Here is a 21,923-nt window from a genome sequence, read left to right on the forward strand (position 1 = left end):
TGCGTTGTCCGGCGCGTCTAGGCCCCGCCCCCACCACGCCACGAGGTGAGGGCCCAGCCACCGCCGCTGTGCCCCGTCCGGCTGTCGGATTCCTCCCAGGCCGGGGCCGCCTTGCCGCTGCTCTTACCGGCGCCCGGCCTGGAGGGTCCCGGGAGGGGCTCCTGCGCCTGCGGGGGGCACGTGGTCCTGAATCCGGCGACAGCCGCTCGGGGGGCCGTGTCCGCCGAGCACGCCGATCCAAAGGGGGGACCGCAGCTGAGGATCCTCCACCGCCGCCATCCATCAGGTGAGCCACCTGCGCTTCCAGCCAACCCTGAGGGCGAGAAGCTGCAGCAGCCCTCAGGCTCTCCAGCACGGCATCCACGCTGGCCATGCTTCAGCTAAGGTGAGCGGGAACTGATCAGCCCCCGCCCCCTACCCTCTACAATATCCCCTGCCACTAGCCCACCCTCCCCCTACTAATTAGCCTAAAGACGCCCACCCCCTCCTCTCCTAACCCCTGTCATGTAGGCCTTCACTCAGCCGCGGGGGGGAGAGGCGGCCCGCTCCGGCCTGTCCTATCTCTCAACTGAAGTCAAATGTATGCTGGAGCTGGGAGTGATCTAAGTGTCCCGAAGTGAATGATCTAGTCTGTTGTCGTTAATTTCCATACCAAACAGGACATGGAGGTTTTGCAATGCTTTTTGGAAACTAAATTAAATTTCTAAATTTGATGCATCACCCATGCCTAGTGTAATTAATTGATAAACTTGGTAATGCCAGAAACATGACGACTGTGGATCTTACCAAGAGGGCCAAGGGAAAAACAGCTTTTTCCACCATGGAGGGTTTGAACCAATACAAAAACATACCATTTCGGTTACACATAGCGTCCACAACCTTCCTGAGATTGATGGAAACTCCTTAGACTTCTCACACTAAAAATTTTCTAGAACCTTGAAGGTGTCATCAAGTGCAGTCATGAAAACAATCAATCATGAGAACTATCAAGTATGTTTAAACTAGCCTTCAAAAAAGGAAAACCAAAAATTACCTCTGCTGCAGAGAATAAGTTCAAGAACAAGGAAACCATTCAATGAACAGGTGTCCAAACTTTTCACAGGTACTGTGTGTGAGAAAGAGAAAAAGAAAGATAGGTGTTAGATAGATGTTTTAGAGAGGAATATGTTAAAAAGGCTGTCCATTCAGTAACTGGTTTTGCTATAAATGCTCAAGGATAATCACATATGAATGATTGGTCACATGACGACTACTCAAACCGTCTGAGGTGTCGGGAAAGAGGAATGGGGCACCAATCTGAATTCTTGCCCTTGGTGCCAGAAAACATAGATACGCCTACTTTGCTGAATGTGGCCCCGCCCACCCACCCATGCAGCAAGCCCCTCCCTCATGTCAGTTTCCAGAGCCCAGAAGTGAGGAAGAATCTGACTTGACATCACCGGAAGCTGGAGATTCTCACCAGAGATCTTGTCACCAGAAGAAAAGCTCCGGTTACCACAGGAAGTGAAAAACCGGCCTGTCCACGATCAGCAGCTGCTGGACATTACAGAAATAAAAACTGACAATTGACCCCGACGTGATTTGAACACACAACCTTCTGATCAGGAGTCACACTTGAAGTCAGTTTGAGGGGTCTATATGGCTGAAAATACCCCAAAGTGACACCATTCTAAAAACTGCACCCCTCAAGGTGCTCAAAACCACATACAAGAAGTTTATTAACCCTTCAGGTGCTTCAGAGCAGCAGAAGCAACATGGAAGGAAAAAATGAACATTTACCTTTTTAGTCACAAATATGATCTTTTAGCAACAATTTTTTTTATTTTCCCAAGGGTAAAAAGATAAACTGGATACCAAAAGTTATTGTACAATTTGTCCTGAGTACGCCGATACCCCATATGTGGGGGGGAACTACTGTTTGTGCACACGGCAAGGCTCGGAAGGGAAGGAGCGCCATTTGACTTTTGAATGAAAAATTAGCTCCAATCGTTAGCGGACACCATGTCGCGGTTCGAGAGCCCCTGTGTGCCTAAACATTTGAACTCCCCCACATGTGATGCCATTTTGGAAACTAGACCCCACAAGGAACTTATCTAGATGCATAGTGAGCACATTAATCCCCCAGGTGTTTCACAAATTGATCCGTAACAATGAAAAAGTATTTTTTTTTTCACAAACAATTTATTTTGGCCTCAATTTGTTCATTTCCACATGGGTAACAGGTTAAAATGGATCATAAAATTTATTGGGCAATTTCTCCTGAGTACAGTGATACCTCACATGTGGGGGTAAACCACTGCTTGGGCACACGGCCGGGCTTGGAAGGGAAGGAGCGCCATTTGACTTTTTGAATGAAAAATTAGCTCCAATCGTTAGCGGACACCATGTCACGTTTGGAGAGCCCCTGTGTGCCTAAACATTTGAGGTCCCCCACATGTGACCCCATTTTGGAAACTAGACCTCCCATGGAACTAAATGTGCGAGAACCACTTTAAACCCCCAAGTGCTTCACAGAAGTTTATAACGCAGAGCCATGAAAATAAAAAATCATTTTTCTTTCCTCAAAAATTATTTTTTAGCCCGCAATTTATTATTTTCACAAGAGTAACAGGAGAAATTGGACCCCAAAAGTTGTTGTCCAGTTTGTCCTGAGTACGCTGATACCCCATATGTGGGGGGGGAACCACTGTTTGGGCACACGTTAGGGCTCAGAAGGGAAGTAGTGACGTTTTGGAATGCAGACTTTGATGGAATGGTCTGCGGGCATTATGTTACGTTTGCAGAGCCACTGATGTGCCTAAATAGTAGAAACCCCCCACAAGTGACCCCATTTTGAAAACTAGACCCCCCTAGGAACTTATCTAGATATGTGGTGAGCACTTTGAACCCCCAAGTGCTTCACAGAAGTTTACAACGCAGAGCCGTGAAAATAAAAAAATAATTTTTCTTTCCTCAAATTGATATTTTAGCATGCAATTTTTTATTTTCACAAGGGTAACAGGAGAAATTGGACCCCAATAGTTGTTGCCCAGTTTACACTGAGTATGCTGGTACCCCATATGTGGGGGTAAACCACTGTTTGGGCACACGTCGGGACTCGGAAGGGAAGTGGTGGCGTTTTGAAATGCAGACTTTGATGGAATGGTCTGCGGGCGTCACGTTGCATTTGCAAAGCCCCTGATGTGCCTAAACAGTAAAAAAAACCCACAAGTGACCCTATTTTGGAAACTAGACCCCAAAAGGAACTTATCTAGATATGTGGTGAGCACTTTGAACCCCCAAGTGCTTCACAGAAGTTTATAACGCAGAGCCGTGAAAATTAAAAAAATAATTTTCTTTCCTCAAAAATGATGTTTTAGCAAGCAGTTTTTTATTTTCACAAGGGTAGCAGGAGAAATTGGACCCCAATAGTTGTTGCCCAGTTTGTCCCGAGTATGCTGGTACCCCATATGTGGGGGTAAACCACTGTTTTTGCGCACGTCGGGGCTCAGAAGGGAGGGAGCACCATTTGACTTTTTGAACGCAAGATTGGCTGGAATCAATGGTGGCGCCATGTTGCGTTTGGAGACCCCTGATGTGCCTAAACAGTGGAAACCCCTCAATTCTAACTCCAACACTAACCCCAACACACCCCTAACCCTAATCCCAACTCTAGCCATAACCCTAATCACAACCCTAACCCCAACACACCCCTAACCACAGCCCTAACCCCAACACACCCCTAACCCTAATCCCAACCCTAACCCTAATCCAAACCCTAACCCCAACACACCCCTAACCACAACCCTAACCCCAGCACACCCCTAACCCTAACCATAACCCTAACCACAAGCCTAATCTTAACCCTATTTCCAACCCTAGCCCTAATTCCAACCCTAACCCTAAGGCTATGTGCCCACGTTGCGGATTCATGTGAGATTTTTCCGCACTATTTTTGAAAAATCCGCAGGTAAAAAGCACAGCGGTGATTGCAATTGCAAATTATTTGGTATTATTATCTTCATTTAATTTGACTTAAATGAAAAAACACAAAAGAGAATGAAGCAAAAAGCAAAACATTGATCATTTCACACAAAACTCCAAAAATGGGCCAGACAAAAGTATTGGCACCCTCAGCCTAATACTTGGTTGCACAACCTTTAGCCAAAATAACTGCGACCAACCGCTTCCGGTAACCATCAATGAGTTTCTTACAATGCTCTGCTGGAATTTTAGACCATTCTTCTTTGGCAAACTGCTCCAGGTCCCTGATATTTGAAGGGTGCCTTCTCCAAACTGCCATTTTGAGATCTCTCCACAGGTGTTCTATGGGATTCAGGTTTGGACTCATTGCTGGCCACTTTAGAAGTCTCCAGTGCTTTCTCTCAAACCATTTTCTAGTGCTTTTTGAAGTGTGTTTTGGGTCATTGTCCTGCTGGAAGACCCATGACCTCTGAGGGAGACCCAGCTTTCATACACTGGGCCCTACATTATGCTGCAAAATTTGATGGTAGTCTTCAGACTTCATAATGCGATGCACACGGTCAAGCAGTCCAGTGCCAGAGGCAGCAAAGCAACCCCAAAACATCAGGGAACCTCCGCCATGTTTGACTGTAGGGACCGTGTTCTTTTCTTTGAATGCCTCTTTTTTTCTCCTGTAAACTCTATGTTGATGCCTTTGCCCAAAAGCTCTACTTTTGTCTCATCTGACCAGAGAACATACTTCCAAAACATTTTAGGCTTTCTCAGGTAAGTTTTGGCAAACTCCAGCCTGGCATTTTTATGTTTCGGGGTAAGAAGTGGGGTCTTCCTGGGTCTCCTACCATACAGTCCCTTTTCATTCAGACGCTGATGGATAGTACGGGTTGACACTGTTGTACCCTCGAACTGCAGGGCAGCTTGAACTTGTTTGGATGTTAGTTGGGGTTCTTTGTCCAACATCCGCACAATCTTGCGTTGAAATCTCCTGTCAATTTTTCTTTTCCGTCCACATCTAGAGAGGTTAGCCACAGTGCCATGGGCTTTAAACTTCTTGATGACACTGCGCACGGTAGACACAGGAACATTCAGGTCTTTGGAGATGAACTTGTAGCCTTGAGATTGCTCATGCTTCCTCACAATTTGGTTTCTCAAGTCCTCGGACAGTTCTTTGGTCTCCTTTCTTTTCTCCATGCTCAATGTGGTACACACAAGGACACAGGACAGAGGTTGAGTCAACTTTAATCCATGTCAACTGGCTGCAAGTGTGATTTAGTTATTGCCAACACCTGTTAGGTGCCACAGGTAAGTTACAGGTGCTGTTAGTTACACAAATTAGAGAAGCATCACATGATTTTTTGAACAGTGCCAATACTTTTGTCCACCCCCTTTTTTATGTTTGGTGTGGAATTATATCCAATTTGGCTTTAGGACAATTCTTTTTGTGTTTTTTCATTTAAGACAAATTAAATGAAGATAATAATACCAAATAATTTGTGTTTGCAATCATTTTCAGGAAGAAACTGAGTATTATCTGACAGAATTGCAGGGGTGTCAATACTTTTAGCCACAACTGTAGATAGAGGATAGATAGATTCTGTAGATAGATACTAGATAACAGATGATAGATAGATAATAAATAGTTAGACTGATAACACATAGATACTGTAGATAATACATAGGTAATAGGCAGATAGATTATAGATAGATAGGTAATAGATGATAGATAAAAATAGATAATAGATAGGTAGATTATAGCTACATAGAGAGATAATAGATAATATATAAATAGATGATATATACATAGATAATAGATAGACAATAGATGGATAGATGCTAGATAAAAGATAGATAATAGATTAATAGATGATTATACATAGATGATAGATAGATGATAGATAGATGATAGATAGATGATAGATAGATGATAGATAGATAGATAGATAGATGATAGATAGATAGATAGATGATAGATAGATGGTAGATAGATGACAGATGATAGATAGATGATGATAGATGATAGATGATAGATAGATGATGATAGATGATAGATAGATAATAGATAGATAATAGATAGATGATAGATGATAGATAGATGATAGATAGATAATAGATAGATAGATAGATAGATAGATAGATAGATAGATAGATGATAGATGATAGATAGATGATAGATGATGATAGATGATAGATAGATGATAGATAGATAATAGATAAGACTATTACATCAGCATCTCCAGTTGCACATATTTTGGATTTCCCCTTGTCTCCTCCTTTTAGTCCATTCCCTTCACATTAGAGGGAGTAATGAACCTGAGCAAAGTTTCGCTTTTTGTCAGAAATCCCGACAATAGTTGAATTATCATTGTAACGATGAGGAAACATCTGACCACCGGCAGCGCCAGGTCCCTATACTGAGAGTGCATACAAAGGCTCGGCAGACCTCCTCTACACACACAGGTCCAGTCTGAGCTGTTCCTCTCCACCAGCCCTGATCACCATTACTTTGGCCAAAAATTACAAACTACTTATCTCTCTGTGTAAAAGGTTCTTTAGACTTGGTAATTTCTCCAGGGAAAGTCAATGAGCTGTGGACCGGAGAGTGAGTAAATGGGATTACTGGCCAGGCTGTCCTCCTGTGACTTGTCAGGGAGGGTAATTACCAATTGGCCATCTGATTGTAAAGGGCATACAATACTCAGGTGGAGCCAGTCCATATAAATAGTCTGTGTGGCTCCAGGCATTAAAATTCTACCTTTCTGCAAGATAAGGACACATTGTATGTCTGGACCATGAGAGGCGAGAAGAAGTCTCCACCAGGGACTAGAAGAAAGGTAAAGCTATCAAACCAACCTAATTCCTATCATAGCTGAGGGTTTGCTACAATCATATTAGTTTTCGTAAGTTTTCAGCCTCTGAATGTAAATCTATCTCTGTAAGTTCTTATTCACTTACAGCAATCAGAGATCTTGAAAAAAACGTAAAACTGATAGCTCTAAAACCTTCCAGAAGACACTCATTAGATTTTCCAATGTAATGTCTTATGGTCACACTTGGGCTAATTATGGTCCGGGCCGGTTGGAGAACAGGTTTACAGTAATATATTTTCATCCTCGGCAGCTCTTGAAACCAATGGTAGAGCGACGAAGACGAGAGAGAATTAACAGCTGTTTGGAGAAACTGAGACTTCTCTTATCTGACGCCATGAAAAATGAGGTAAGGTCGGAGAAAACAAAATGGCCGTCTCACATATAAGTTGTGGTACTCGTCAACCTGTGGCAGATACAGATCTGCGTTTTATATGATGAGTTCATGATATACATGTAGAGCTGTACGATTACTGTCTGGTGGGCTCTTAAGCACCATAACGACCCCATACATAAGCTCATTGGGCTCCATCCACGGATTAGGTATTATCAATGGAAATGAGCAAATTTGCCAAAATTCTAATTTGGCACATTTGCTTGAATTTGGCACGAAATTTGACTTCCGTTTATGTTATTTGACGAGGATTGAATGTGCCAGAGTGTCCAGTAAAATAAGTTTATTACAGTCTGAGTTCTCTTTAGACCCCGGTGTCAGAAAATTAAAAAAAATTATACCCTCCGTGCCTCTCACTTGTCCAGTGGTCTTACAGTTAGGCTGTGTGCACACGTTGCAGATTTTTTTGCATTTTTTCGCTATAAAAACACTATAAAACCGCAAAAAAACAGCATACATTATGCAACCCATCATTTAGAATGAATTCCGCAATTTTTGTGCACATGATGCGTTTTTTTCCGCTAAAAAAATGCATCGTGGTAAAAAGCACAGCATGTTCATTCATTTTGTGGATTTTTTCCGGATTTCCCACTATATAATGCCATTGGGAAATGTCCCAAAAAATCCACAAAAAAAAACGCACCAAAAACGCGATAAAAACATGCAAAAAACACACACAAAAAAAGAAAAAAAGCATGCAGATTTCTTGCAGAAAATTTCAGGTTTTCCTCAGGAAATTTCTGCAAGAAATCCTGAACGTGTGCACATAGCCTAAAGAATCCGCATCTGTTATTATGCTTAAACCTTTTTTCCTCCAGACGTAGAGGATGCCCCCTTGTCCCTGTCTCAGGTCTATGATTAAAAAGATCATCAGAAAGGTCTTTGTACTGTCCCCTCATATATTTATACATTAACATAAGATCACTCCTTAGTCTTCGTTTTTCCAAACTAAATAGCCCCAAGTGTAATAACCTATCTTGGTATTGCAGACCCCCCAGTCCTCTAATAACCTTGGTCGCTCTTCTCTGCACCCGCTCTAGTTCAGCTATGTCTTTCTTATACACCGGAGACCAGAACTGTGCACAGTATTCTAAGTGTGGTCGCACTAGTGACTTGTATAGAGGTAAAATTATGTTCTCCTCATGAGCATCTATGCCTCTTTTAATGCATCCCATTATTTTATTTGCCTTTGTAGCAGCTGCCTGACACTGGCCCCTGAATATGAGTTTGTCATCCACCCATACACCCAGGTCTTTTTCATTGACGGTTTTGCCCAGAGTTTTAGAATTAAGCGCATAGTTATACATCTTATTACTTCTACCCAAGTGCATGACCTTACATTTATCCCCATTAAAGCTCATTTGCCATTTATCAGCCTAAGCTTCTAGTTTACATAAATCATCCTGTAATATAAAATTGTCCTCCTCTGTATTGATTACTCTGCAGAGTTTAGTGTCATCTGCAAATATTGAAATTCTGCTCTCTATGCTCCTACAAGGTCATTAATAAATATGTTAAAAAGAAGAGGGCCCAATACTGACCCCTGTGGTACCCCACTGCTAACTGCTACCCAGTCCGAGTGTGCTCCATTAATAACCACCCTTTGTTTCCTATCCTTGAGCCAGCTCTCAACCCACTTGCACATATTTTCCCCTATCCCCATTATTCTCATTTTATGTATCAACCTTTTGTGTGGCACCGTATCAAAAGCTTTTGAAAATTCCATATACACTACATCCACTGGGTTCCCTTGGTCCAGTCCGGAACTTACCTCCTCATAGAAACTGATCAAATTAGTCTGACATGAACGGTCCCTAGTAAACCCATGCTGATACTGGGTCATTAGGTTATTCCTCTTCAGATACTCCAGTATATCATCCCTTAGAATGCCCTCCAGGATTTTACCCACAGTAGAGGTTAAGCTTACTGGCCGATAATTTCCGAGTTCAGTTTTTGTCCCATTTTGAATATTGGCACCACATTTGCTATACGCCAGTCCTGTGGTACAGACCCTGTTATTATGGAGTCTTTAAAGATTAAAAATAATTAATTTGTCCATTTTGTTGGCGAGGCTTCTGGCATTAGTATACATGCACTTTATGTATCTCTCTGCACCTCTATTCTTTCTTAAATTATTAATTGATCTAACCCCACCCCCCATGCCACCGCCACCCCCAACTTCCTTATTTGTGCCCAGGTCTATGTCTGCACTATCTTCCCCTCCTATAAAATGAATACCCTCCTCCCCAATTCCTAGTTTAAACACTCCTCCAACCTTCTAGCCATTTTCTCCCCTAGCACAGCTGCACCCTCCCCATTGAGGTGCAGCCCGTCCCTAGCGTAGAGCCTGTAGCCCACTGAGAAGTCGGCCCAGTTCTGCAGGAACCCAAACCCCTCCTTCCTACACCAATTCTTGAGCCACTTATTAACCTCCCTAATCTCCCGTTGCCTCTCTGGCGTGGCACGACACATTTGATGCAAATCGAATTTTCCAGCTGAATTTGACCAAATCATTCTAATTCTGTCAATCAAACTTATTTCAATTCGTTATTTTATTTTTCATAATTTGCCATTTTTTATTTTTGTTATCTCTTTTTTGGCTGTAAAAAGAACGCAGAAAAATGGTAGAACTGATTGAATTGTAAAAAAAATGTATTCTGCCGAATTCGATTTAAAAAAAAAAATTCTTAACAAATTTTTTTTACCCATATCTAATGATTAATTGTAGAAGAGAAATAATATGCTTCCCGAAACTGCATACCACAGGAGAAGAAAAAAAAAAGGATTGGACATGTTGACATCCAATAGCCTGATCCTTTTTACTCCGATATCTGTCAATATTAACATAATGGGAATGGCCACTTTAAGGAAATCTATTGAATAAAAAAATATGCCTTATAGTTTAGGGATTGGGAAGGGCAGAGGGATATTGATTCTCGTTAAGGTTACCAGTCTAGTATGCAGTCCCATTGATAATTCTCCATAGGAAAAAAAATACCCTGCTACAAATTGTAGGTAGCTATCACATAAATCAATGTTTGACCCTTTAACAACCATTATACCAGGTTCATGCCATCTGCAGAGCATTCAAGGGGAGATTACATCTAATTATTATAGGACAAGGTAGGGTTGGCAAATGAGATGTACTTTCCCATGGCACGTTGGTCTCCTTGCTTGACTGACCTACTTAGTGAGAGGACAGTGCCACCCTCAAAGCTGAAAGGTATCTCATTCTGCCAGCTAAACCTTGTCCTACAGTGATTGGGGGTTGGCACCCCAAAACAGGTGTCTACAAATGGTCATCTGGCTTGGCTATTTTTGCTAATGCAAAGCTTGTTAAAGGGTCAAATACTGACCTAAAATGGTAGCTTCTCCAATAAGTGATACAAGCATGATGTTTATTTAGCCCACAGAATATTTCAGTTTATTACTTGCTTGAAAAGTTACAAAAATGTATTTTAACACATTGAGATCACGAATATATGAGAAATAATTTATTGCTTTCACTTTACTGTAGAAGATGCTAAAGAATCCAAAGATGGAGAAAGCAGAGATTCTGGAATATACAGTTGAATTTCTTCAGTCGAGAATGATATCTGTCAAGAGTTCCCGTGAAGTTCTTCAATCCATAGATTTCCGATCTGGCTTTCATAAATGTCTTGAAACCGCTGTGAACTTCATCACCCAAAATCAACAGTTGTCTCCTTCAAGCAAGGAATTATTTTTCAAACAGTTGTCTTCTGGAGTACACCTCTATTCTCATTGTCTCCGTAGACCATTGTACCCCACTTCTCCTGAAACATCTAAATGGCTTAATCATCATAGCTACACATTTGCTGTAAATAATGTTGATAACCAAAGTGACTGCCATTCTGACCAAATGTGTAGGTCGTGGAGACCGTGGCTGTAGGTAAATTTCTTTATACATTACATTTTTCCGAGGGACTGAAGCTAAAGACTGTTGTGGTTGCACTTGAGCCTTAATGCATAAGGAGGTCTGAAGGCCATGTAAGAAACCAGTATCAAAAATGGTGCATGTTTGGCGAGGGCCATGTTACAATATTTTGCCTTGGAGCATGAGTGACACTTCTGACTGAGATGTTATTGAGACTGTTTATGCTGACTATGCTCATCATGACTATTTCATTATAGATTTTGAATTTATTTTTGAGCAAAAGTACTTGTTACTAAGATCAGTGAAAAGATGTCAGAAGAACCTGAAAATGAGGTCTAAATTATAAGGTCTAATATTGCCTCCAACACAAATATTTCTACCCAGGGTTATTATGTCCATCATGTATCAAATATTCCTATCTAATGCAAGAAGAGATTAACCTGTACCCACTATGCCTAACAATAAGGGCAGGTATCACACTTATCTCAGTTTGAGCAACCATCGTGATAGGAATAAGAACAAGGCATTTTCTGAAGTCATGAAGAACACGAAGAAGGGTTTGATTTTGAATAGAACTGCTTCCAATGATTGAAGGTCTTGTGCTTACTGTAACGCACAATTTCTATAGACATAAGAACCTGGCTCTCATAGTGTGTACTATAGATAGACCCGGGTGAGGGTCACAAAGTCATTGCTTGTTGTCCACATCAAGTTTTGACAAAATGCAAAGGTTCTATGATAGTCTCTTCACGTTGTGTAATCGAGATATGTAGAATGTCTAACAAAAAAGCTAATTATATTACTTATGGAGTCATGATTTGAATTGATTGTTGGGAGAACTTCCATGAGGGAGCTTTGGGTCTACTGATCCTGTTCAGTGACATAGCTTAAAACCCTTACTTAGCGTAGCCAATAGCCTAAGGGAGAATACAGGCCAATGTGAGCAACTTAAGAATTATAAAGAATGAGTAATGGTACATAGTATGTGGTGGCCCTGCTACAGACTTTGCAGTGAGGTTACAGAGTTACAACTTTGTCCTCACCGCATGATTGTTGAGGGTCACAAACTCCCTATAAACAATAGTTGTCAGGCGAACAACTGTTTAGGTGATTCCCCAGCATACAGGTTAAGAGCTCCTTTGTTTTCTATGAGAGAATTGCCAGAATCCTCTGTGTCCTCCAGACTTCTCTGTGTCTTCCAGACTCCTCTGTATCCTCCAGACTCCATGTGTCCTTCAGACTCCTCTTTGTCCTCTACTAAAGGACACAGAGGAGTCTGAAGGACACAAAGCAGTCTAGAGCTCCTCAAAACTCCTTTGTGTCCTTCAGACTCCTCTATGTCCTCTAGACTCCTCTACGTCCTCCAGACCCCTCTGTGTCTTCCAGACCCCTCTATGTCCCCCAGACTCCTCTGTGTCATTCAGACTCCTCTGCATCTTCAGACTGCTGTGTGTTATTCAAGCTATTCTTATTTCGTCAGATTCTCTGTGTTCTTCAGATTCCTCTAAATCGTCCAAAATTTTCTGCCAATGGCTTCAGGGGAATTAAAGGACTGGTTGTTGAAAATCCAAAAAGCAGGTGAATTTTCTCCCCCAAAATCATCTGTTAAGGGAAAGTCAAAGGGCATCTTACAGATTAGAGTGCAAACCGTTTCCATCATTATTGGCAAGTTCCACCAATTTTAGATTATGTTTTTTGGGGCCTTTACTGGTTGAAATGAATGGTTTATAGTGGAAGATAAAGCAAAGTGGGAAGAGATAAGAAGACTAATTCGATTAGGATTGAGTTCAAGTTGAATTTTCTGAAATTCACTGTTTCACATGAATTCCAACATTTTGAGATGTGATTTGTGGTTCTCAAAAAAAAAAAAAAAACATACCCAGCATCATTTCCCACATTACTGAAGCATCAAGCTGCAGGCGCTCATCGTTTTACGTTGCCACGTGGACTTTATCATAATGCTCTGCAGCTACAACATCTAGCTCATTATCACACCTTGTACGGTGCAGCTCAGTATGTACAGCACAGTCACTGGGTAAGTCTCTCTCTCCTGTAGAGTGTAAGCTCTTATGGTCAGTGGGGTCCTCTCTCTCTCCTGTAGAGTGTAAGCTCTTATGGTCAGTGGGGTCCTCTCTCTCTCCTGTAGAGTGTAAGCTCTTATGGTCAGTGGGGTCCTCTCTCTCCTGTAGAGTGTAAGATCTTATGGTCAGTGGGGTCCTCTCTCTCTCTCCTGTAGAGTGTAAGCTCTTATGGTCAGTGGGGTCCTCTCTCTCTCCTGTAGAGTGTAAGCTCTTATGGTCAGTGGGGTCCTCTCTCTCTCCTGTAGAGTGTAAGCTCTTATGGTCAGTGGGGTCCTCTCTCTCCTGTAGAGTGTAAGCTCTTATGGTCAGTGGGGTCCTCTCTCTCTCCTGCAGAGTGTAAGCACTTATGGTCAGTGGGGTCCTATCTCTCCTGTAGAGTGTTAGCTCTTATGGTCAGTGGGGTCCTCTCTCTCCTGTAGAGTGTAAGCTCTTATGGTCAGTGAGGTCCTCTCTCTCCTGTAGAGTGTAAGCTCTTATGGTCAGTGGGGTCCTCTCTCTCCTGTAGAGTGTAAGCTCTTATGGTCAGTTGGGTCCTCTCTCTCCTGTCGAGTGTAAGCTCTTATGGTCAGTGGAGTCCTCTCTCTCCTGTAGGGTGTAAGCTCTTATGGTCAGTGGGGTCCTCTCTCTCCTGTCGAGTGTAAGCTCTTATGGTCAGTGGAGTCCTCTCTCTCCTGTAGGGTGTAAGCTCTTATGGTCAGTGGGGTCCTCTCTCTCCTGTAGAGTGTAAGCTCTTATGGTCAGTGGGGTCCTCTCTCTCCTGTAGAGTGTAAACTCTTATGGTCAGTGGGGTCCTCTCTCTCCTGTAGAGTGTAAGCTGTAGTCAGTGGGGTCCTCTCTCTCCTGTAGAGTGTAAGCTCTTATGGTCAGTTGGGTCCTCTCTCTCCTGTCGAGTGTAAGCTCTTATGGTCAGTGGAGTCCTCTCTCTCCTGTAGGGTGTAAGCTCTTATGGTCAGTGGGGTCCTCTCTCTCCTGTAGAGTGTAAGCTCTTATGGTCAGTGGGGTCCTCTCTCTCCTGTAGAGTGTAAGCTGTAGTCAGTGAGGTCCTCTCTCTCCTGTAGAGTGTAAGCTCTTATGGTCAGTTGGGTCCTCTCTCTCCTGTCGAGTGTAAGCTCTTATGGTCAGTGGGGTCCTCTCTCTCCTGTAGAGTGTAAGCTCTTATGGTCAGTGGGGTCCTCTCTCTCCTGTAGAGTGTAAGCTGTAGTCAGTGGGGTCCTCTCTCTCCTGTCGAGTGTAAGTTCTTATGGTCAGTGAGGTCCTCTCTCTCCTGCAGAGTGTAAGCTCTTATGGTCAGTGGGGTCCTCTCTCTCCTGTAGAGTGTAAGCTCTTATGATCAGTGGGGTCCTCTCTCTCCTGTAGAGTGTAAGCTCTTATAGTCAGCGGGGTCTTCTTTACCACAAGTGTTTTGCCAGCAATTACAAGCTTTCCAGTATTGAAACCCATGTAAATTTACTTAACAGTCGGAAAATTTGAATTTGAAAATATTCACTCATCTCGTTCTTGTTCTGCAATGTGCAATTATAAAAACAAAGTTGCAAAGAAAGGTTTAGTTCAGCTTTATTTTAAAAAACAAACAATTCTTTCTCCAAAAATACATAAAATAATTATTTTTAAAAAAAAGTTGTTTATCATTCAAAAAATAAAAAAATATATTGTGACCAGTGGAAAGATAATGGAAAAGAGCAAAGATCTTTTAAAACGTTTTTTGTTGTGCTGGCCAACAGTATGAAGGTTACTTATGTTATGACTACATAGTTACGAGGGGAAAAAAACAAAAACCCACTATATAAAATTCGAGAAATTATTTTTTTTATTTATTTCCAAAGCGTTAACAAAAGCTAATTAATAATTTCAATTTTCTCCAAAAATCTTGCCCTTGAAAACTGGAACTTGTCCAATGAAAAACTAGCTTTCATACAAAGTAAAAATATATATATTTTTTTTAGTAAAAAAGTTTACTTCCCAAGTCATTTAGGAGTTACCCAACTCTTGAATCACAAACTTTAGGCTTTTTCTGTCATTTTATTTGTCTGATCCCATTTTCAGCATGAAAGCTAAAGCAGCAGAACGAATCTTTGTCTTAATACATCCAACAGTGACACCTGCAGGCCATGAGGAGAAGAGCTAGGATTTGGTAAAACGGAGAAAAGGTTGGAATATTATTAGAGATGAGCGAGCGCTAAAATGTTCAGATGCTCGTTTTGAGTAACTAGTATATTGTGAATCAATGGGAAGCCCAAGCAATTTTCCGGCAGCCCCTACAAATAGGTCTGGGGGGCAGTGAAAATGTTCAAATGGATGGAAAAAGTGCTGAATGGAAGGAGAAAGGCATGGGGAAGACCCCTGGAAGCCTCTCTGACGCCTAGATCGCTGGTGAGTACAACGGGGTCAGACTTTTACTGCACTTTAAGGACTGACAATAAAATATTCCAAACCCTCGAGAAATTGCATTTAACAGTGAAAAAAAAATGTTAACAAAACCTTCCATCCTGTATAATGACTTGTACATAAGGAAAAATTTCAAAAGGATTAAAAAAAAAATCATAATTGAAGTAAACCAAAATTGAAATTTTCATTAAAAAACTGGAAATTTCAGTGTAATTTATGAAGGAAGAAAGAACTGCCAAAAATGTGTTGTAAGAGTGACATAAAGGAGTGCAAATCCTGCCCAAAATTACAAGCACGGTCATCCATACACCCTTGAAGGCACCAACTGGATTGCCCCATAAAAGAAAATCAAGAAAGTGTAGTTGTGGCACTTCTAGACACATAAAGAAAAAAAAGGATGGTAATACAGTAATCCTCCCTGCCTTCTTGGATCACATCCTCTGCATACCATCAATGTTGCCCCTCCATTTTGAGGAATGTGACCCTGATTCCAGCCATCAGCTCTTGCAGCCTTTAAGGCAAGTGTTCAATCGCTACTGTTTGCTGGTTGATGTTATGATGGGTCCCAAACAGGGCCGGCGTCAGCACCCGGCGCACCCGGGCAAGTGCGACCAACTTTTCACTATTGATGCTGCCTATGCATCATCAATAGTAAAAAGATATAATGTTAAAAATAATTAAAAAATAAAAAATCATGCTATACTCACCTTCTGGCGGCCCCCGCAGCCTTCCCGATGCTCGCGATGCTGCCGGCAGCTAGCATTCCCAGTAATGCTTTGTGAAATGACTTGATGACGCACAGGTCATCACAGGTCATTGTCTCGTAAGGCATTACTGGGAACGCTAGCTGCCGGGAGCGTTGCTAAGGCCTGGGCTAGATCCGCGGGCTGCCAGAAGGTGAGTATATAGCTATTTTTTTTATTTTAATTCTTTTTAACAGGGTTATGGTGCCCACAGTGCTATATACTACGTGGCTGTTATATACTACGTGGGCTGTGCTATATACTAGGTGGGCTCAGCTGTGCTATGTACTACTTGCCTGTGGGCTGTGTTATATGCTACGTGGGCTGTGCTATATGCTACATGGCTGTGCTATATACGAACCTGGGCTGTGTTATATACTACGTGGTTGTGCTATATACTACATGACTGTGCTATATACTGCGTGAGCTGTGTTATATACTACGTGGCTATGTTATATACTATGTGGTTGTGCTATATACTACATGGCTGTGCTATATACTATGTGGGCTTTGTTATATACTACTTTGCTTGTTATATACTACGTGGCTGTGCTATATGCTATGTGGGCTGTGTTATATACTACGTGGGCTGTGCTATATGCTTCGTGTCTGTGCTGTATACTACATGTGCTGTGTTATATAATATGTGGTTGTGCTATATACTACATGGCTGTGCTAAATACTACGTGGCTGTGTTATATACTGCGTGGGCTGTGTTATATACTACGTGGTTGTGTTATATACTACGTGGCTGTGCTATATGCTATGTGGTCTGTGCTATATACTATGTGGGCAGTGTTATTTGCTACGTGGCTATGCTATATACTACATGGGCTGTGTTATATGCTACATGGCTGTGCTATATACTACATATCTGTGCTATATGCTACGTGGGCTGTGTTATATACTACGTGGGCTGTGCTACATACTACGTGGGCTGTGCTATATGCTACACATTTTGCACATTTACAAATGTTCTACGTTAATACTTTTTAATGTTTACTTTAAAAAGTTTTCCATAAAAAAATTGTCACATTCAATGTATGCAGTTTTTTATTTGCAGCAAGTTTAGCTAACAATAAAATGCCTACTGGTAACTGAGGAAGAGGGAGTAGGTCACAAAAATTGGCATATAAGGGGTTGACTTATATAAAGTTCCTCTGCTGTATGGTATTGTAGAATTTACAATAGCTATCACTCATGTAAGAAGTGAAATCTGGCATTGTACTATACCTATATTTCTCTGCTGTATCATTGCATCATGAATCGTGGTATGTGTTAAAGGGAGAACCCACTGAGACTCTTTCGCCCGGGGCCCTCAAAAACCTGGAGCTGGCCCTGGTCCCAAACTATTCTAAGGATCCCCATCTCTGCTGCCGGTTATACATAACGGCCCCTGGGATGACAACTGTCAATACCTTGAGGCTAGTGGGCTCGTTAGCATTTCTCCAGGCTTGGTGCTGGCTCGCCTTTTTCTCTCTTCTGACCAGCCTTGTGCCATCTGCCACAAGAACTCCAGCAGTGAAGGCTGCGGCCTTGGTTCAGGTCTTGGTGGTTCCAGGAAAGAAGCCTGGTTGGACCACAGGCTCCTCCACCTCCGCTGTCACGCTTTGGACTAGCTCTGCTATTCCTCTAGTCTCTCCCTAGGGATGCTCGTGGGATTCTGCCATGTTTGTCATTGACTAAGCATGTAATACTCTATGGATGACTACTTGAATCCATAAAAAATGTTCAACGCTTTTTTGTAGTGTTATATACCACCTCCATTTTCCACAGAGCACATAATACTTTATGAGTGATTAATTGAATCCTGAAATATTTCTCTACCCTTTTTTGGAGTGTTATATATCACCAAAATGTAACAGAAAGCACCTAATACTCTGTGAATGATTAATTAAATATTTTTCAATGCTTTTTTTGAGTGCTGTATACAACCTAAATGTAACAGAAAGGCCATAATACTCTATGGATTCTTAATTGAATCAAGAATTTTTTTTCCATGCTTGTTGGTAGTTTTGGAGTGGGCGTGAGCCTGTTGGCATTTTCTGTTGGCAGGCGAAATCACCTGTCTGCTATGACCTCCCCCCGGCAGCACTAAAAGCCCACTCAGACAGCAGGGCAGCACAAAACAGCCAAGGCATAGAGAGACAGCTCAAACCATGTGTCCAGGATTGAGACCCAAAAGTTGAAGGTCGCAGAGGAATTAGGGAGTACGTTGCTTTGGTCGTCCAGCCCTGGATGTTGAGACATTGTCATGAAATTAGCCCAGGCCTATTACAGTGTAACCCTACCTCTGCTGTGTGCCTCCCTGGCCTCTCCTCCTTGGTTGGGCAGGGAGCAACTTGCACCCTGCAACTAGCATTGTCTGATGTGAATTTTTCCAACATATTTTCCACATGGGCCTTCTGGAATAACACCATTTTAGAAGACCTCTCCACCTCAGGAAGGAGAGAAGCAAAGTTCTCCTTGTAGTGTGCATCTAGCACGGTGAACAACCAGTATTCTTTTTTTGGCCAAGATAAATATAATGCGAGTGTCACAAGAAAGGTAGCGGTATACAAAGTTAGCCATATGTGCAAAGTTCTCTACAGCAAACATTTCCCTCTCTCCACCATGATGATGACTCTCCATCTCATCCTCTTTTTCTTCATTCCCATCTTCAGCCCATCCATGTAGGAGAGACGGGGCAAAGGTTTTGTGGCTTCTAGACTCTGTTCAGCTAGCCACCAGCTCCTGTTCCTCCTCCTCAGCATCCATCTCTTCATTGTTACCCAATCCACGCTGAGCAGATGAGATGAGGCTGGGCTGGCTACAATCTCTCTGTATTGTGTCTTCTTCCATCCCAACTTGGTCAAATGCAAAGCTTCATGTTTAATTGTGAGCAGCATCTATTTACATAGGCACAGAAGCGAGATTGTTGCACTGATTATGGTGTCATTGCCACTAACCATATTTGTGGAGTCCTCAAAGTCTTGGGGAACCACACAAATGTCAAACATCCATGCCCAGTCTTCAGTTGTTATGTGCGGAGGCTGACAAGAATACCGACGGGTGTGTTGGAGCTGATACTCAACAACTGGCCTCTGCTGCTCACAAAGCTTTGCAAGCTTATGCAGTGTAGAGTTTCAGCATGTGGGCAGGTTACTCACCAGTTGGTGAGATGACACTTGGAAGTCCTTCAGTATTGCTAGAGTGTCAGCAGCTGTGCCAACTTGCAGGAAATGGAGACGTACCAAACAAAGCAAGATTTCCAGCTCCAGGACGTAAATATAAAAATATTGCTCCTTACCTGGAACCAGTTAGTCAGACAGCTGGGTTGTTGGGGGGAAGACTTTCTGCCCTGGACAGAAGGGACCGTGTGACTGCTGGGAGCAGAGAGGAAGAGAGAGGGGTGTGGTCAGAAAAGAGTGGGAGAGCAGAGCGCGCGGGACAGAGGGGACAGCGCACCAGAGAGAGAGCAGGCTGCAGTGCCGTGCTACTCGAAAAAGAGTGCTCCCCGTGAGGGCACTGAGGCTGAGATACCAGCCATAGTGAAGGCTGGATGTGATAGTGTGGACTTGGAAGCCTCCGTAATCAGAGGGGGGGCATTATCATAAGGAGGCACACTGGGAAATCGTTATCATTATAGGGACAGCACAGGAGGCAGCATTGTTATTATGAAAAAATATTATTATCAATGATCTCCTTGTAATAACATGAGGATACTATTACTATATAGGGCACATAGGGGCATTATTACTGTCTAGGACACTCGTAATGCTATATGATTTGTGTAGAGGTTGGGGAATGAGAAGAGGGGGTTAAAAAACTGAGCGGAAGATGTATCTGCGTTATATTTTGCAGGGACGAGATATAGATGGAAGAAGTAGTCATGATGGTCTGGGCCAAATAGAAAAGAAAAAGGTAAATGAATGACAACAATGAGTGAGAATATCACTGGTGAGAACCCGCACAGTCCACACATATATGGTCTGCAGAGCACTGGTGCAGAACTGATATTACCATTATATGGTCAATGATATCAGTTCTTGTGCAGTGGTTGTAAGTAATGATCAATAGTAACCAGTCGAATTATTGGAAATTTTGGTAGTAAATCTTGATTTCTACCAGGCAAGGTAATAATAGTAATAAAGACTTCTACCCGAGACTGTGGGTCGGGGGCAGCATAGGCCTGTGTGTTGTCAAATTTAATTTCAGGGGACACTTAAGCTCAGGCTCTCCTGGGAACACCCCTACTTTTAGAGCTAGTTTAACAGTCACCACACCCCTTTTCAGCACAATAGTCCGGTGAAATCCGGGACTGTTGGCAACTATGCTGCCGACTCGTCAACGCTTTAAAGCCAGAAAACTGACATGAACTGTCAAAAAATTTTCAAATTTTTTTTTTACCCTACAGAGAATCAAACATAATATTTTGGCCTTTTCCCGCCAGTTTGAATAAGCTCCAACTAAATGGGAGGAGCCGACCGGGTGCATGACCACGCCCACCCGTCAAATTTATCAAATTTTGTAAGCCAGAAATGTTACACTAGCCTACGATTGGAGTAGCCTTTCTGGCACGGCGCACGGAAGCGCTCACCACTCAGAAGATGTGGCAAATGTATTAATTGGTGTGCGCTTATAGAGCGCGCACGACTTCAGTCTTGCTTATTCGACCCCTATAGGAAGTACTAGAATACCCAGTACTAGGGATACCACATTTTTTGGGGACAGCATAATATATAAAAATAAAGACAGCATGCTCGCACTATTAAGGAATATAATTAAATTATTGAATTGATTTGAAACAAATCGAATTCAGCTTGAAATGTACAAATTTCAGACTTGCCGAAATCTAAATTTTCTCAATTTGTTTTGGCCAAACCAAGTAAAAATGTAAACAATTTACCATTTTGCTGAATTAAAAAGGGGTTTAAAAAAAAAATGTTGTCACCATGTAGCGGTGGCAATTACCAACAGCAAAATATTCACAGTCAAGTAAAAAAAAAACAAAAATAAAAAAAAATCGAAACTTATCTATGGCTAAAAAAGCCAGTTGTACTGGTCAACCAGATGTCTCCAAAGTCAAGCGGTGACCGGTCATGGATGAGTGCGTGGAGAAGATTGAACATGCAAAGCTGTGATGGCCGAGTGGTTAAGGCGTTGGACTCGAAATCCAATGGGGTTTCCCCGCACAGGTTCAAATCCTGTTCACAGCGTGAATTTTGTAGAATTTTTAAAAAAAGTTTTCTAACGAACTAAACATAGATAATTAATAAAGGGAACTTAATTAAAAGAGGTTTATGAAATTAGTTAAAGGAAATTGCAATGAAATACAAATACCAAACGTGACAGGTTGGGAGGATAAATAATAAAATACAGAAATTCAAAAAAGAAATTTGGGGGCATTTGTTTATAGCGTTTGTCATGCGGGATAACAAAGTATTTTATCTCCTTCTGAATATAAATGTATATCAGATATGTGTGTATGGAAGGAGCTCAGGAGCTGAGACCACACCATATGAGGTGGGTGCCAGCTGTGCTCTACAGCCAGAACCTGCCTCTGACAGCAGCAACTAGAGCTGGCTCAGTTCGCTGCAGTTTTACTACGTAAATGCTGTG

At 42.2% G+C, this 21,923-nt stretch overlaps 1 protein-coding gene and 1 non-coding gene across 2 annotated transcripts; both read left to right on the forward strand.

Moving 5' to 3' along the window:
* Nucleotides 1-6,993: 6,993 nt before the first annotated feature.
* Nucleotides 6,994-11,441, forward strand: LOC138674695 (transcription factor HES-7.1-B-like). The gene is made up of 2 exons (XM_069762511.1): nt 6,994-7,173; nt 10,739-11,441. The coding sequence occupies exons 1-2, from the start codon at nt 6,994-6,996 to the stop codon at nt 11,126-11,128; spliced, it is 570 nt and encodes a 189-aa protein (XP_069618612.1). The 3' UTR covers nt 11,129-11,441.
* Nucleotides 11,442-21,438: 9,997 nt separating this feature from the next.
* TRNAS-CGA (transfer RNA serine (anticodon CGA)) lies at nt 21,439-21,520 on the forward strand. Its single transcript has one exon. It is a non-coding gene; the product is annotated as a tRNA-Ser (tRNA).
* The last annotated feature ends 403 nt before the right edge of the window (nt 21,521-21,923 follow it).

This window comes from Ranitomeya imitator, chromosome 4, assembly GCF_032444005.1.
Source record: "Ranitomeya imitator isolate aRanImi1 chromosome 4, aRanImi1.pri, whole genome shotgun sequence".
NCBI classification, from domain to species: Eukaryota; Metazoa; Chordata; class Amphibia; order Anura; family Dendrobatidae; genus Ranitomeya; species Ranitomeya imitator.

Coding starts and splice junctions, on each gene's coding strand:
- LOC138674695 (XM_069762511.1), top strand. CDS start 6,994: ATGTCTTATGGTCACACTTGGGCTAATTATGGTCCGGGCCGGTTGGAG. Junction 7,174..10,738: donor CTGACGCCATGAAAAATGAG/GTAAGGTCGGAG, acceptor TTACTGTAGAAG/ATGCTAAAGAATCCAAAGAT.